At 32.6% G+C, this 15235-nt stretch overlaps 1 protein-coding gene across 1 annotated transcript in view; it reads left to right on the top strand.

The window, feature by feature from the left end:
- Positions 1-14947, top strand: part of SELENOI (selenoprotein I) — a 48508-nt gene extending 33561 nt beyond the window's left edge. The window contains exons 8-10 of the mRNA XM_074209924.1: positions 2938-3118; positions 5856-6038; positions 8221-14947. Of these exons, the coding sequence (XP_074066025.1) occupies positions 2938-3118; positions 5856-6038; positions 8221-8286 (430 nt within the window). The 3' untranslated portion in view covers positions 8287-14947. The remainder of the gene's footprint in view (positions 1-2937; positions 3119-5855; positions 6039-8220) is intronic.
- Positions 14948-15235: the final 288 nt, after the last annotated feature.

Raw genomic sequence — 15235 nt, 5'->3', positions numbered from 1 at the left:
GTCCAAAGTCTCATAGCAAATATTTCTCTAAGAGAGAACTTGGTCTTCCAGCACTGTAGCCACTATATATTGTGCCTTCTTTAAGTAGCATTTAGTATGTGTGAAATTAACATCTTCTAAAACTCCTTAAAGTTTTGAGAATTGTATTTCCTTTGCATCAATCAGTGGAATTATTAGCCATTGACTCATATCTATGTTTTTGAGTTGTATCCAATAAGTGATATCCTTTAGTGAAAATTCACAAGGAATTCGTGGACTTTTTTTTTCATAGCAGATATTTCTTCAAAGGGATAAAAGACTATAAAGGCCTGCTGTATTTATTTAATATTTTAAAATCATTTGGTCTAGTAGAACAAGATGAATACTTTATTTGAAAAAGTTGCTTCTCATGAAAACATTAAAATTACACAAGACTTTATGACAGTTTTGGCCAAGGGAAAAACTTTGCTCAAAATCTTTTGAATATTAACATCAAAGAAGTCTAAAATAGAGATACTTATTTACTAATTGGTATTTTCTAGTGTCTTAGAGGATGATCTTTGCAAAATCTAAAATAAAGATTCTCTACCAATAGTGAAAATTTTCTGTGTGTTCCTGATTGTCTCTTACCCTGGAATACTGTAGTTGTCTTAGTGAAATCTATAGCAGTATAAGAGTGATTAGTCTAATACATACATATTAGAAAAGTAATGAATAAAAACCACATTGCTTATACCAACAATTCTCATACTTTTTGATCTAATATCTATCCCTTTATACTCTTAAAATTTATTGAGGACCCCTTCCTCCCAAAAGAGATTTTGTTTGTGTGAGCCAAATCTATTGACATTTATCTTATTATAAACTAAAACATCTTAGTAGTATTATGAAACTAGTTTAACTTCACAGACTCTTAAAAGGGTCTCAGGAAATCCCTCAGAGATCTCACTTTGAGAACTGTTGGCCTAGACTATTCATGCAACTTAACAGGCAGTCTATTATGACTATATATTCACCTTTCGGATAAGTCCTACAGGTAGACAAAGGCCCAGAATTTGGAATATATTTGAGAAACTTCATAATGATCTTTAGTTATTCCAGGCAGCTTTATTGCAAAAATCCATCTTTTTAACATCAATATTTCCTCTGAAGTGTTATAATTGCAATTCATGGGACAATTCAATGTTAACCATCAAAAGATAAGTCATGAAAAGATGTTTAGAGGGTTGGAGTGATTTTAGTTTTACAGTTGCTGCCAGACATGATTTGTACAAGAAAAGTGGCATGAGACTTTATTGAACCATATATGTGACTGAAAAGGGAAGTAGACTAGGCAGAGAAAGCAATGACAGAAAACATATGGACAGGCCTGAATGTGATTATTGATGATATTATGAAAATTGGAGAAAGGCTTCCATTCCAGTGTCTTTAGTTTCTCTAGAGAAAAAATTAGGAAAAGACATGGACAAAAATTGCATAGGATGAGGTTATGGAGGAAATGCCTACTCTGATCTGTTAGAGATCTGCTGAAGTCAAACAAGTGCCCAGCTTATTCACCAGCTCTTACCTGACTGAGGGACTTTTCCAGGTATAGTAGAAATCTGGAGTTCTTAGGGGAGGCATATAAAGGTGGAGATTAATTTACTTGGAAGTTCAGATCTTCATGTTTTATGAATTCCTTAACCTGTACTGTTTGGTACAGCTTTATTCTTACTGAATGTTTGAATGAAAATAATTTAAAATTACTACTTAATTCAGGGTCATTTTTCTGTTTTTACATCACTGTTACCCTAACACTTTCATTCCCATGATTTTAGTTCTTATGTCTCTTAGATGATTTCAGAAGACCCTAGTGGCATGCTAACTGATCTGGTTTCCTTAGTTTCAGACTTCAGTCTAATCTTCCTCTCCCCAATTAGTCATCTTTCCAACTATAAGGTGACTAATCTTTCTAAAGTGGTTTTGACTATCCTGTTTTAAAAAACTTCTAGTAGTTCACTATTACCTGTCAAAATTCAGACTCTGTAATATGGCATTCAAAGTCCTCCCCAATATTGTCCAGATCTTTTCTTCTAACTTTATTTCTCAATATAGTCAAACTGATAGCTTATATCTCTATGTCATTCTCCCTCTGTGTCTCATATTTTTTGGTTCCCTTTGACTGAAAAGCTCTTGCCCTAACTTCCTTTCAAGATTCAGGATGATCATAAGAAATAGAACTGGAAGGGAATTTATAGATTGTCTGGTTCAAACTTCTACCTATTCCTTTAGCTCAAATTCTGCTACCTTCACCAAGTCATTCCTTATTATTTTAATTTATATTTCTTTCCTTTATGTCCTAGAAATATTTTATAGCTCTTTACTTAAAAAAAAAGCTGGACTATTTTCATCAGTGTAAGAAACTTATTTTAGAAACTTCTTTCACAGATACAAAGAAGCAACTTGCTTATAAATTCAATAGGCATGGAGAATTGCATGGGGAATCTGAGTTGCCCATAGTTACCCAGCTATTAGGTATCAAAGGCAAAACTTGAAACAATATTTTCATGATTGAGGGTCATTTCTCTGTTCTCTATACCATACTGCCATCTCTTTAACAGTACTTGTTCAATTTCTTTATATATGTCTCTTACTTTCTCTAATAAATTATAAGGTTAATTGAATTCAGAGATTACCTTTATCTTTGCATCTTCACATCTCCTGTAATAGGCATTTCATAGATTATTGAACTAGGAGTCAGAAGCCTTACATGTTTGTCCTGGGCCACTACTCTCTAGGCAAAGCACTTGAAACTTTCTGCCTCTCTTTTCATTTGATAAATTGGAAATAAGTGTTGTGAATGAAATAAGATGTTCATGAAAGCATTTGGAAAACTGTCAAGTGTTAAAACAGAAGGTAATGAGTGGTATTTGCTGAATAGATAAGTTAATTTATAATAATTTTTTTTTTTATTTCTAGGGCCTACAGAAATAACACCTTGAAGCATAGTTCTGTTTATGAAACAATGCTGCCTTTTGTTTCTCCATGTCTTCTTTTCATTCTGAGTACAAGTTGGGTCCTCTGCTCACCATCAGATGTTTTAGAGACACATCCTAGACTCTTCTACTATACAGTTGGAACAGCTTTCGCCAACATCACAGTGAGAATTTGTTTTTCATTTAAATCATGACAATCAGTAATATTAAGATTTGATATCTACTATAGAAAGTAGCTGGTACAAGAGTAAATAGATCTTTAAGGAAAAACTTTGGATTTTAGAATTTCTCTGTCAGCCAGAACAAAATGAGAATTTACCCATTTTACCAAATGGGAACTGGAACAAAAATTTGAGGTTTTTTCTTTTGATATATCTAACCATTTGTAGAAGAATATTTTAAGTCCTGCTTTCTAGGTTAACATTATTAATAACTGTGATTCAACATTCCATAGGCACCTAGGTGAAATAAAGGAAAGTGCTGACTTGGAGTCAGAAAGACCCTAATTAAAATTCTGTTCCAGACCCTTAGTGTTTGTGTGACTTGCCAGACAAATCACTATTTATGAAAAGGGGATAATAGCCCCCATCTTATAGGGGCATCAAATGAGATAATGCATAAAATATTTTTATAGACCTTGAGATGATAATAAATATTTGCTACTAGTTAATGCTATTGAATGTTAACTAACATGTTCATGCTTAATTATGAAAGTTTTGGTGTGAAAAAGGAAGTAGACTAGGCAGAGAAAGAATGTCAGAAAACATATGGACAGGCCTGAATGTGATTTTTGATGATACTATGAAAATTGGAGAAATCAATGATTGTTATAGTAGAATTCTCTTTGAATTCATGTTTATATCCTATTCTAGCTATAGGTTAAAAACTCACTTTAATATATATGATTGCAGACAAGTATTTCAGTTTATATATTAATTTATTGATCTAGTTGGAACAAATACTTTCTCTGTTTGCTCTGTATATTAACAGATAAGTCCTAAAATAAAGTACATGATGATATACTGTTTGAATGGTATTTGGTGAGGAAGAGAAAAGGGAAGTGAGTTTTGTTACTTATCTTCTTGAAGATATATTTCCCCTGGACTCACAGGTCTGTTTCCCCTTTCCTGCCAGAAACCCCCCCGACCCCAACTTAATGGAAAAGAACAGGGAACATTCATGTTGAACAGTCAGAAAAATTTAGCATGTACTTGGTTACAAAGAAACCTTGATAAAATTTTATAAGACATTTTATATTATTAGATAATAATGCAATATATTTATAAGCAATGAAATTTATTTGAAGTAATTAATTGTATGTAAACTAAAAATTATTTGTTCAGAAGAAATTATAAAAAAACCATTATTTAGTAGAGAGTAAAACATAACATAGTACTGCAAAAAGATTTGAGATGTAGCCAAAGTAGTTTTCATAGGTACATCTAGATCCCTAAATTTTATTAATGAGAGAAAAAAATCAGCATTTAAATTGATTAGAAAAGGAACAAAGTAGCATGCTGAAGAAAAAATGAAAAAAGGAAATAATCACAACCAAATCAGAAATTAACAAATTAAAAACAAAAATAATAAAGTGATAAATAAAAGGGGTCTGTTTTTTTTTTAAAGGACAATAAAACTGGTAAACCATTAACAAGTCAAACTCGTTTTTAAAGCTTCTGGGAAAATCAGTACTACAGTTAAGAATGAGAAAGGGCAGTTCACAATGAATGACAAAGAATTTAATAAGATTGCTATAAATGTGTTTGTTGAAATATAAAAATTAAAGTAAGTATCTACAGGAAAATTATTTTTTATTTGGAACTGAAATCTGTCTCCTTATAGATGCTACTTAGTTCACCTTCTAGAGCAACACAAACCAAGCCATAACATGTTAGAACTAGAAAGAAGTTAGAGATCATTTAAAAGACTCATTCATTTTTTTATCAGTAAGTTAACATAGGTTGAGTTTACTGGCCTGAGGTCATACAGCTATTAAGTGGCACTCTCTTCTGTAGTTCTTCCTCCATTGTCTTCTCTCTCATAGGAGAAACCTCCTTGTATTATATGATTACTTGTATTATATGATTACTAAATTTAATAAGTATATCAATATATCATTTTCTTCTTGGTCTTTTTTCAGTCACAATAGAGGAACTCAGTTTCTAGATTAGAGTTCTGGTATTTAGCAAAAAGAACTGCATGATCTGTGGAATTCTCTGCTTATAGTAATAGTGATATTTAGAATATAAAACAATGGCTCTTTGGGAATGTAATTCATGGTTATTTAAAACTTCTAAGTCCTGTATTAATAATAGTAGACTAGAATCTTCAGGCTATACAGTTAATTATATATCTTCATTAGTAATGATTTGAAGTATACCACATAACTGGATGTAAGAGAATGAAAGCAATTCTCTGCCATTTAACTTGTGTGTCCTTGAACAAATTATTTAACCCCTCTGGTCATTAGTTTCCTCTTCCCCAAAAACTGAAAGAATTAAACTAAATGATATCTGAGGTCCTCTCTAACTCACCCCATGGTCCTCTGGAAAAGGTTGGCTTGATATAATCTTCATTTCCCCAAACTATTTGGAATATGCATCACCTATAGAATTCATCCATTGTATCTCCTTCCTTTCAGGAGAGAAGTGAGAATTATGGATAGTAAATGAAATGATATTGTTGCTGTTGATACAGCAGGGAGTTGGTTTGGTGGTTTTCTTTGGTTTGTTTCAAGAAAAGTTTCAGTGGTGAAGGACTGTATAAGGAAATAACAAAATAAAGCAATCAAAAAACTAGTGAAAAATCAGGGCTATATTCTGGGGAAATACATTTTTCCTTTATAGATCCTAGATAAATAAGGAAGTGCATGTCTAATTGAATTTTCTCCTCTCTTATAAGTGTCGCCTTATTGTGTGTCAGATGAGCAACACAAGATGCCAAACTTTGAATTTGTTGCTTGTGCCACTGGCCCTCGTTGTTCTTTTGGTGTACTTAGAATTACCTCCTCATGTGGAACCCATTCTTCTGTATTTACTAAGCATTATTATTACTTTGGCACATGTCCATTATGGAATACAAGTGGTAAGTAATCTTTTGGAAAATTTGTTATTTATTATACTTTTTAAAAGTTATTTAGAAAAAGAGAAGACTAACATAGAGGTGATGAGTAATAGAGGTACAGTAATGCCTTTTCTGAAATAACTTTAAATGTCTTTAGGTCATTTAGTTCTATCTTCCATTAACACTCCACTTTGTCATATGGAAATAATTGTTGAAAGAGCCTGCCTTTAGTTCACATGCAACCTTGCCATCCTGAGTTAACTTTGAGAATGGTCTTGATGATATCAGAATATTTATCTGACATTGACTTTCTCAGCTCAGTGAAGGCTAGAGTGACTTATCATTGATGGCAGGATGATAGATGTTTAAGCCTAAGTCACTTTCAGAAGCCATCTGCTAAGTCATTAAAGAGTTAACATTTGCAGTTGTTGACCTGGACTCTGATACAGATAAAATATCAGTCCTTGACATATTTAGTTGTCATAGGAACTGGAATTGATTTTTTAGCTGGATCACAAATTCTTATGAGGAAATAGTACTTATGATTTTCAGTAAAAACATTGCTGGAAGGGGCAGCTGGGTGGCATAGTGGATAAAGCACTGGCCCTGGAGTCAGGAGTACCTGGGTTCAAATCCGGTCTCAGACACTTAATAATTACCTAGCTGTGTGGCCTTGGGCAAGCCACTTAACCCCATTTGCCTTGCAAAAACCTTAAAAAAAATATTGCTGGAAAATGTAGAGGCATTTCTCTTTTTTCCCTTAACTTTTTGTTTTTAAGCTGTATTATAAGCAAGCATTAGGGAAAAAAAATGTTACCTGCCTTTCTACGCCTTGAGGAGCAGCTAGTCTCTTCCCTCATGAATCTTCTCTCCTTATCAAATTTTCCCTTCCCCACAATTCAGGGACCCTGGCTCTTAAGGCTCTTTTTTGCCTTTATTTGGATGTGTAACATAGTCATGTGGATCTGATACCTAGACTGGCACCAGTTTATTTATTAAGTCGTCCAACATTCTTACTCTGATTTTATGCTTTCACTTTATAATTCAATCATCCCTTTTTCTGAGGAAGCAGTTTCCTCTGTTTATTGTGTCAAGTATCCCTTAGTTTTGAACAAGTCTAACTCTTTTCTGTAGCAACAGTTTCCTCTTTTACTGCTTTCTGTGTTCCCTGTGGAAATTAAAAACTAATCATTTCTTAACATTTTATAAGCATTAGCTATTATTATTATTACTGCACAAATAAAATCAGCAATGCTCGAGTTTTTTTATAAACAATATGTCATCAGGAATCATACATTCTCAATTTATTTTTAACATATCTTAATTTTCAAGTGCATTTTTTTTTTCTTTTTGCAAGGCAGTGGGGTTAAGCGGCTTGCCGAAGGCCACACAGCTAGGTAATTATTAAGTGTCTGAGGCTGGATTTGAACTCAGGTACTCCTGACTCCAAGGCCAGTGCTCTATCCACTGCTTCACCTAGCTGCACTGCCCCTCAAGTGCATTTTCACTGTTGCTTCTGCTACTACTAGTAATTTTAGCCATAAGAATCATTCTTCATTTAAAAACCTTTTGTTTTTTTTGTGGCCTTTGATTTTAGCTGTGTAGGTAAGATTCAGGATATATAATTATTTAAAGTTTCATTCCCGTTATTTAATGATTGGCTTAGAAATAGTTTGTTGACTACTTATCATTGGTTCCTAAAGTAATATGGTCTGTTTGTCTTAGAGCTAACTCCCGATCAAATTTTAAGGATCCAAGTATATTAACCTAGATGTATTATAAGAAAATAGAGTATTTTCTACTTAAATCAGCCTAGTCTTCTAATGTGGGTCAGAGGGCTTTAGTTATTGAAATTTAGCCTGAGATCTTTTCTGATCTTGTGGATTTTGGAGCAAACTAGATTACTAATTGTCCAAATTTAGAATACAGTGATGAGGTTGATAAGGTGTTTCTATGGAATTATAATAGTAAACACAGATACCCTTTATGGAGTCCTAGTATTTTTTCCTTAGAGATGCCTCAACAATCCCATCATTGTATTCCCACTTGGCCAATTGGTAAATTTTGCTCTTATCACCTAAAAACTCATTTCAAGTTTCTAATTGATAGACTAGGTTTCTTTCAAAAACTTTGATGATTAATGAAATTTTTTAGAAATAAAGGATTTATTTGTCACTCTCATTATCATGATGTTTGTTCACAGGTAAACCAGTTGAGCAACCACTTTAAGATTCTGCCCTTTTCATTAAGAAAACCAAGCTCAGATTGACTAGAAGTGGAAGAAGAGAAAATTGGCCTGCAGTCTACAGAAGTACTGTAAATAAGATGCTTGTAAATACTCCAACCATCACCATAGAACTAAACTTATCTACTTAACAGAAATGGGGGCTAAATGTATGTGGTACATGGATGACAGGGTTCTGAAGCATATATAATCTGGACTCCTATCCTGTCCATCTCACTCCCCTTCATCATTATATATATATATGTATGTATGTATATACATATACATGTATATGTATGTATTGTATTTTGTGGGAGAGGGAAAACCAGGTGATATTTTTGGTTAAACAGTGTACATTAGGCCAGCACATTATTCCTAGGGATTTCAACTTCATAAGTCCATGCTTTTTTGGTTCCTACAGGTTATGGTTTTGGTTTGATTTTAAAATAGAAAAGCTGGTTTAGGGACACTGACAACATTCCTAAGAACACAATGTGTTTTCATTTATGGTGATTTGTTAATAGGTCTTACCTATCTGTGGAAACTCTCAGTATCTAATTTTTACCTACCCAGGGAGAGATAAGCCACAAAAGCAATTCACCTTCAGCAGGAGATGCCAAATTACCACAGAAGAATTTAACCCATATATATCACTTTTGTAACTGCCAAATACTGGCTTCTTTTTCCATGGAAATGCCTTTATCTTCAAATGCTAAGAGATGTGACATGAATATGATTGCCTGATATCCCAGCACTCTATTCTGAAATAGATCTTGGCAAATGATTTTACTGTTTGTTTTATATTAAAGTATTCTGTGGGGTCTCAGAAGTAAATGGGGTTTTAGTTATAAATCATTAGTTTGGCTTATTTTGAATTCCTCCTCTCCTCCAATTATAAGTTGTTCAAATAGTTTTTTAGGATGAATTCTTGTCAGCCACAATGATAAGAACACATTTGACATTCTCAGTCTGGTGGCACAATTATTTTTTGTGAGGAATTTAGATAAAATATTTTTTAAGAAAAAATCCCTTCGAGATTGGGAAGTATCAATTTTGGGACGTGATTCTTCTGAGACTTGTTATGTAAATTTTAGGCCTTTTTTGAATTTTTCCCCCCTTTTTTTTAGGGTATGGGGTTGGGGAAGAGACCGGAATGGTTGACAGTGAATACAATTTTTTTGTTTTTCCCACTACCCCAAATTAGAAAAAAAAAATGACACATTTGCCTTATTGAAATTACATTTTCCTTGCAGTAAAGTTTTCTTTTAAAAATAAAAAAAAATCCTTCACCTTTCTCATAAATGTTTCATAAGTCACACCTTTTTCACAGGTGTGATTATTTTTTACTTTTTTATCCTTTAATTTTATCATATTTTAGTTTGGTGGTGGTGAGTTACATGCTAATTTTCTTTGATTTTTCTACTGAATGCAATTTGTGCTTGAATGAAGAGTGTATCTTAAACCCTTTTTATGGACAGGCTGCACTTGGAGAGAATAAGCACAACCATGTTCATATGTATTTAAACTTGAGAAACCATTATTTATCAGTGAATGTTTGACCATAAGCTTAGTTGCAGAGTCTTCCTTTTGAGGTTTAAAATCTGCTGCTTTGAAAAAATAACTGTAATATTTAATTTTTTAAACTTGTAAATTCTAATCATTGTCACACAGGTTATTAGAAATGTGAAGTCTCTAGGAACCAGCTGATGAGGTTCCTCTAAATTAAAAAAAAACGTGTTTGTGGGATTTATGTATTGTGTATTCTGTGACTTCCTCTGAGTCAAAAAGAAGTAAATGTACAATACAAAAAGAAAAATCGATGCAGGAAAATGTTGCTACTGAGTCTGTGGTTTTTAAAAGGCTATCATGGGAATTGAGGAAGTGCCAATTAAGTGAATGTAACTTCTAACATGTTTTGTTTTATTTTGTTCTGTGTTGTCTTTGAAATTTAACTGGATATGGTGTCAATTTGTAGGGAGGGAAAGAAGGAACACCATTCTTCATTTATTATTTTAGTAATTTTATTTTGTTGGAAATAGAAAATTTAAGCTTGTTAGTTTCATATATCAGCACTGTTGGGGGAAATGTTATTTGAAGTTAAAATAATACATTTACTACAAGAAGCAGAGCAGTGTATTTTTTCTTAAAAATGTGATAATTCGGACTAGAAGTCCTTTCCTTTTTTCATTTAAGGGTCGTGGGATGTTTTGAATGTGTTATACATTTCTCTTGTACTAAGTGTGAAAATTCTTTTGTGTATTTACTTTAATGTTTTCTCCCAAAGTGGTAAAGGAGTTATTTCACAAGTGGTTTCATTGGAATTTGTGAGGTGAAAGAAAGGTTACAAGATGAAAGAGAGACTGGGGTAATTTGACTTTTGGGGGAATAGAACGAATTTACAGGACGCTGATACCTTTCCTTTTATTTGTATGACTCAGATATTCCCTTTGGTAGGAATTGCATCTCAAAAGTCCTATTTATTAAGACAGAATTTAATTATAAATAGAATCTTGTCCTCATATTTCAGATCAACCATCTGAATACTCCCCATGTGTAAGAAACATTTTCAGGTTTGTGGGTGATATTGGGTAAGCTCAGACTTTCTTTTCCCAAATTTTAAACTGAGGTACCTTTTATGGAACCTAAGCTTTATTCATGTTTTTGGTCACTTCAGAATAGAGTGCCTTAGCTTAATCAGAAATTTTGAGTGAGACAGAATTTATTTCAATTCTGCTAACTAAGGTTATGTTGACCTTGGAAATTTCTTTTCAGACTTGTGGAAAACAATGTTATGGGAAAAAAACAGTTCCCTGTACTTGAAATTTTACTTATGTATATCAAGTGGAGTATAGAAGATGAGGAAAAAATTAGATTACTTTGATTCCATATCTGTTTTGCTCAGTATGTTACTCTGTGTGACTTTTTATTTATTTTCCCTTTACCGTAATATGAGGCATAATGTTTATAACACTTTTTTTTGTCTTCTTAAACTGTACTAAAAGAAATAGATGCTAGGACAAATGTGTTAGTGGATACAAAATATTAATGTATTAAGGATAATTGAATAGAAAGTTTCCAAATAAAAATATTTTTTTCATTGGCATAGAATTAAAATTATATTGTGCAATAGCCTATTTAAACCCACCATGTTTCTTTTCCTTTGCATTGTAAATTTCCTGCAATTTTGATTCTTTGGAAATTATAGTGTTCCATGATTTGCAGATATTTGGTATCACAGAGAGAAAGAATATTCTTGAAAAGTTTGGGATAAATTAAAATGCTGCAAAATATTGGATACAATCCATTTTATCTTCCTTTTTCTGTTCAACTCTAGAGTCAATAATGCATTGTTTCTTCTAAGAATTTTGTGATGGACTAACTCAACAAGCTAGCTGTTTTAACTGCATGTTATAATTTGGGCAAAATAGTTTTCTTCATTTAGTTTTTCCTATAAGGATTGGTGGGTTGATCTGTTTTGAATCATTGTGGATCTCATTAGAGGAGGACTTAATTTTCTTTTTTGTGGTTAGTTTAAATTATTTTTTTTGTGAACTATATTTTCTAGTTTCAATAAATAATGGAAATTTTCTTTCTTAACTGTCAATATTTGAGTTTGCCATATACAGAAAGCCCTATGTTATCATTTAATGAGGTGAAATGAAGAAGAAATAATAGTCATGTTACCTCTTAGAAAGTGAAGGTGAGATAGTACCATTTCATTGTCATCTACTTCTGAAAGTTCCTTTGGTTCCTTATGTAACATAAGGACCCCTATCTCTTGCTTTCAAAACAGACATAGAGTTAAATGTGTTGGAAGAAAGTCAGAAAAGCAGCTTAGGTTTTGTGAGCCAAAGACCCTTCTGAGTATTTTAATTAGAAGCATCATCATCATTACTTTTTCTGTTAACTAACCTGTGTTTTGTCTTACTGAGGCAACACCTATTAATATTAATGGCATTGCTTTGCCACCTATTGGACCAATTGGTGGCAGCAGGACTGTTTTTAGTCCTTTATGATGACTGACATAATAGTTATAGGGGCAATGGAGGAAGTCTTGATAAGCTGGAATTTGTCTGGGCTTTGGATATACAATTTAAAAAAACCCAAAAAACTTATGCAGAAGTCTTAAACCACTCTTGAGATAGGGCTGTAGAACAACTTTTAACTTGATTTTGGTTCTAGGCTCCAGCACTGTAAGGGGAAGCTGGGTGGTTTAGTGAAATCGTGCCTGAGGTGCTGACTAAACTATAGGATCTTAGGTAAGTCTCTTGACCTCTAAGTCTCAGTTTCCTCATCTGCAAAATGGGGGTAATAATAGCACCTACCTCATAATGTTGTGCAAGGATCAAATGTGATGACATATAAAGTGCTCTGCCTATCTTTAAGCATTATATAAATGCTACCTATTATTTTTGTTGTTGTTACTATCATTATGTGGGAAATTTCTAAATATGAGTAAGTAGGTTACTTCCATCATGTATTGCAGTTGACCTTTAACTAAACATCCTGCAAATTAATAGTTTCACTTTATTGATTAGTAGAGAAGACCGTGGAACCTATAGGATGAATTTTGATCTGGGTGCTGCATTTGAAACACTATCATATGCACTTAACAAAAAATGGACCCTTATAAAAATAAAAAGTGTTGATCAATGTGTCAAAATCAAATGCGAGTAATTCTCAATTTAAAAAAAAGTTTTTGATTTCTCCTTTTAAATGATATAAACCTATGTGATTTCTCCCTATTCTTTAGTATTCGACTTTGTTTAGCCTGCCAGTTAATAAGAGGGAGATAAAAGTAGGCTCACATTTAAGTCAAATTGAATACAAGTGAAAGATGTATTTCTAACTAGGGCTCCCATTCATGATTCTGTCACAGAATTGTTTTTAATGCAATATGATGAACAAGATTATTTTTCAGGCATAAATTTAATTATGTCTACATAGTTACAAAATGCTGAATTAAAATTAGGAAGTATTAAAGCCATTTCAGTGGTGTGACTAGCAGGCAAAGATGTCCTGTGTACCTGGGCTTTAGTTTTTGAATCCTGGTAGCTAATCTGAGTGGTGGTTGTTATATCAAGTTTTAGCTATCAGTTAAGGAAAAGAGCCGACTTTGCTCTAGGCCCATGATTATGTTTTCTAATTTTTTTTGCCAAGCACTTTTAAATAAATAATAATGCTTGACTTAGAACTGGTTTAATTGATACTTGATACCACTGAACAGTTTTTTATAGTATAAATCTGTTTCATTTGTTCTATCTAATCAATATAATAATCTATGACTTTTAATAATGTAATTTGACACACTGACGTTTTATGCTTATTTAAAGTTATTATTTGGGCAATATGCCCTTCAAAGGTGGCATTTCATGAGACAATGACTTTATTCATTTAGAAATGTGCCAAGAAATTGGGATTTGGTGGTAGATTCCCAGTTTCAAACCTGTATTTTAAACTTCGTGTATTCACTTGTTTAGCCAAAGACTTAAATGATTGCCAAGAAGTAAACTTTCCTTCAGTTTGCAGGAATAAAGAACAAATGTACTAGGCATCTATGTAAGGAATATTGGATATATTTTTAGTGAAGGTTTTGTGCTGTGGAAACAAAAATGGGCTGGAATGAGGGTCAAATAGATTAACCTTTTTGAAACTGATTCAGGTACCAGGGACTTTGTGAAGCAGTCCCAATTCATAAATTTTTCTGTCCATTTTTATTTTGTTTTGTTTTACTATGCCTGGAAAAATATATTCTGTAAAAAAAATCAATAGGTTTAAAATAACTGGAATTATACATGGAAATGAAATTTAAATAGATGAAAATGGATGTTTTCTCCCTCCAAAATAAAAATTTTTGGAAGCATGTTATATAATTGACCTTGAATAAGACCTATTATATCCTGAGTAAATATTGTAACATTTAAAAACATCTAGTTTTTGTGAATTGTGTGTATTTAACAAATATATGTATATGCAGACATTTAAATATATATATACACTGTACATATGTAATATACATACACATGTGTGTATATGTATATATGTATATGCACATAGAGTCAACTCTTGTTTGTAATAGCTTAAGCCCATATTAGAATTTTTCTCCTTTTTTTCATAATATGCTTGTAACACTAAGAAAACTTGTGATCTGGAGCCATAGTCTCAATCACCTTCAACTTAGTTCATCTCAATTGCTTTTTTTTAAAAAGAAGATAGAATTCTCTGTTCATTTTTATGTGTGTGGGTATGATAGCTAATCAAGAGATAGTTACTTTGTCAAGGCATAGCTTGGACCTGAATCAGAATGTTGATGGAATCCATTATGACATAAGGAATTAGTCAGAGAAAGGATGGATATAGCTTGCTCTGAGTCAGGGCTTCTCAGTTTAACTAATTATATAGTTTGAAATGGATTTTTAAAAATGCCTGACAATTATATTTGAAAATATGTCCTAAAACAAAACATAAAATAATTTTTGAATTATCTCTGTCACTGCTCTTAATTAGTTCAGATAATCAGGAATTGATTGTATCTATGCTCTCTGTCATTCGATTATGAGATTCCCGCCATTGCATCAGAATTCATGTTAATTTTTGTTGCTGTGTTGGATTTGATAGGTTTTAATTCAAAACCATTGAGTGCTATTTCTGGCAAATATTTATTGTAAAAAGAAGTGAAGAATAATAAATTTTTGAATCCTTTTAATTGGTTTCAGACTGTCTTTTTGGTTTGGGGGGGGGAGAAAAGGTTGATGGAGGAGAATAAGGCTAAAAACTCAGCTGTTTCATCAGAACAATTATTACCATTCAAGAGTAAAAGTTCATAATCCTATAGCTATTTAAAGAGGACATTCGGGGTGCTTAACAGAATTTTCAAGTCTCATCACTAGTTCTACCAATACTATATGTATTGTAGAAGAGGCCCTTATTTTACAAAAGAAACTAAAAAAAAAATCACAGTGAATAGAGCATTGGACCTGGTATCAGAAAGATC

Source organism: Macrotis lagotis, chromosome 1, assembly GCF_037893015.1.
Source record: "Macrotis lagotis isolate mMagLag1 chromosome 1, bilby.v1.9.chrom.fasta, whole genome shotgun sequence".
NCBI lineage: Eukaryota > Metazoa > Chordata > Mammalia > Peramelemorphia > Peramelidae > Macrotis > Macrotis lagotis.
The sequence above is the reverse complement of the archived record's forward strand: the minus strand, read 5'-3'. Positions and strand labels throughout refer to the sequence as shown.